This window comes from Salmo salar, chromosome ssa25, assembly GCF_905237065.1.
Source record: "Salmo salar chromosome ssa25, Ssal_v3.1, whole genome shotgun sequence".
In the NCBI taxonomy this organism is placed as follows: Eukaryota; Metazoa; Chordata; class Actinopteri; order Salmoniformes; family Salmonidae; genus Salmo; species Salmo salar.
Genome location: NC_059466.1, coordinates 48,863,245 through 48,865,967, shown reverse-complemented (window position 1 = coordinate 48,865,967; position 2,723 = coordinate 48,863,245). Strand labels below are relative to the sequence as shown.

General features: G+C 43.4%; 1 protein-coding gene across 1 annotated transcript in view; it reads left to right on the top strand.

Moving 5' to 3' along the window:
* LOC106586898 (putative butyrophilin subfamily 2 member A3) overlaps window positions 1-1,682 on the top strand; it is a 5,356-nt gene extending 3,674 nt beyond the window's left edge. The window contains exon 11 of the mRNA XM_014174633.2: window positions 1-1,682. This exon is cut by the window's left edge and continues 502 nt beyond it. Within this exon, the coding sequence (XP_014030108.2) occupies window positions 1-34 (34 nt within the window). The 3' untranslated portion in view covers window positions 35-1,682.
* The last annotated feature ends 1,041 nt before the right edge of the window (window positions 1,683-2,723 follow it).

The window sequence follows — 2,723 nt, the reverse complement described above, 5'->3', positions numbered from 1 at the left end:
AGTAGAGACAGACAGAGACCTTATCATACTGTAGTACACAGCTAAATGGAAAAGAAAAGACACAGAAGTTATTGAGGATGTCTTTGTTATCATGACTAAGATCCACCCTAGACCACCCTAGACAAACCTAGACCGCCCTAGACCACCCTAGACAAACCTAGACCACCCTAGACAAACCTAGACCACCCTAGACCACCCTAGACAAACCTAGACAAACCTAGACCACCCTAGAACCACCCTAGACAAACCTAGACCACCCTAGACCACCCTAGACAAATCTAAGACTACCCTAGACAAACCTAGACCACCCTAGACCACCCTAGACAAACCTAGACCACCCTAGAACCACCCTAGACAAACCTAGACCACCCTAGAACCACCCTAGACAAACCTAGACCACCCTAGACCACCCTAGACAAACCTAGACCACCCTAGACAAACCTAGACCACCCTAGACAAACCTAGACCACCCCAGAACCACCCTAGACAAACCTAGACCACCCTAGACAAACCTAGAACCACCCTAGAACCACCCTAGACAAACCTAGACCACCCTAGACCACCCTAGACAAACCTAGACCACCCTAGAACCCCCCTAGACCACACTAGACAAACCTAGACCCCCCTTAGACCACCCTTGACAAACCTAGACCACCCTAGATCACCCTAGAACCACCCTAGAACACAGGCCATCATTTACTCTAAGTGATGTCATCCCCATGTTTATAACATGGACATTTGGGGAAATTACTCTGCCCACGATGGAACCAATTATGGCAAAAAACACAGCTAATTCCATACATGACATGGTGTATACAATATTTAGTAACTTCTGTTCTGTTCTCTTCCATCCCCAAGCACAGCAGGTTGATGGTAATCCATAATGGTGGCCATGTATTATCCTTACTCCAGTTAGACTGTAGCAAACAGGTGATTTCTATAGAGTGTCTGCATCATGAAGCCAGATTTATCTTTCTTTATGATTTGGGAAGCTTTACTTTGTGAATTTAATGATCATTTATCTTTCATTCTTATTTAACTAGGTCAGTTAGGAACAAATTCTTATTTTCAATGACAGTCGAGGAACAGTGGGCTAACTGCCTTGTTCAGGGGCAAAACAACAGATTATTACCTTGTCAGCTCAGGGATTCAATCTTGCAATCTTTCGGTTACTAGTCCAACGCTCTAACCACTAGGCTACCTGCTGGTTACTAGTCCAATGCTCTAACCTCTAGGCTACCTGTCGCCCCTTTATGACTTGGGAAGCTTTACTTTGTGAATTTAATGATAATGTGACATTAGATGTTTACTATGATTTCATCAGTTGAGGTTAGCTACGGTAATTCTATTTATTTTTCATACTTCCTCAATGAGTTTGTACAGCACTGACGAAGCTATAGAAGCTAAAATGTATGCTTATTTTTTGTTAAGCACTTTGCACTTTGCACTTTCTGTTATTCTTTCAAGCATGGATTGAACTAAGTATATTTTAGTATCTTGGCTTCCTTGGTTTGATATTTTATTTCAGCTCATGAAACATGGGACCAACACTTTATATGTTGCCTTTATATTTTTGTTCAAACAGACCATTTGAAGAATTCAATTCATGACAATTCATGAGGATGTTTATATAGGCACAGATGATGTCTAAACCAATCAGATAAATTTGTCTCTCAGCATCAGTCAGTCTCACCTTTTCTCTCCCCAGCCAGCTTGTTTATGAGGTCGGCCTGTGTTTATGAGGTCGGCCTGTGTTTATGAGGTCGGACTGTGTTTATGATGTAAGAATATGTTTATGAGGTCGGACCGTGTTTATGAGGTGGGACCGTGTTAATGAGGTAAGACCGTGTTAATGAGGTGGGACCGTGTTTATGAGGTGGGACCGTGTTTATGAGGTGGGACCGTGTTTATGAGGTGGGACCGTGTTTATGAGGTAAGACCGTGTTTATGAGGTGGGACCGTGTTTATGAGGTGGGACCGTGTTAATGAGGTGGGACCGTGTTTATGAGGTGGGACCGTGTTTATGAGGTGGGAGCGTGTTAATGAGGTGGGACCGTGTTTATGAGGTGGGACCGTGTTTATGAGGTGGGACCGTGTTTATGAGGTGGGACCGTGTTAATGAGGTGGGACCGTGTTAATGAGGTAAGACCGTGTTAATGAGGTGGCCTAACCACCCTCCACTACTACGACTCGCTGTTTCAGTCCCAGTGATGGTCTCTGGGAGCACAAAGCTCTCTGTCAACATTTTCGACCAGGCACATTGATGAATGTGGATTAGAATGAGGATTCTATGGAAATGAAGGTCCTGCGTTTACACCTCTAGCCCAATTCTGATTCTTTTCCCACAAATTGGTCTTTTGACCAATCAGATCAGCTCTTTTGCCAATAACTGGGCAAGAGATCAGAATTGGGCTGCCTGTGTAAATGATTGTACAGATTAATGTCAAAATACTTCAAGATGTGTCTGTGATCACCACACTTCTTAAAGAATGTACCCAATAATGCCTTTTGCTTGGCCACTATCAATGCATAATGTTACGTAGCCTAATCTGGGTGTCTGTCGGTTGTGTAAAGGCTGGATTCAATCCGTATTTCTGAAGAGCTGCTCTATAGCTTGATATAAAGTTGAAGGCAATGTTCCCGCGTTAGCGCAGACTGTATTCACGGTAAACGTTGGCTCATTTGGAAATTATCTTTACATTTCAATTGCTCTACAGCGCTGA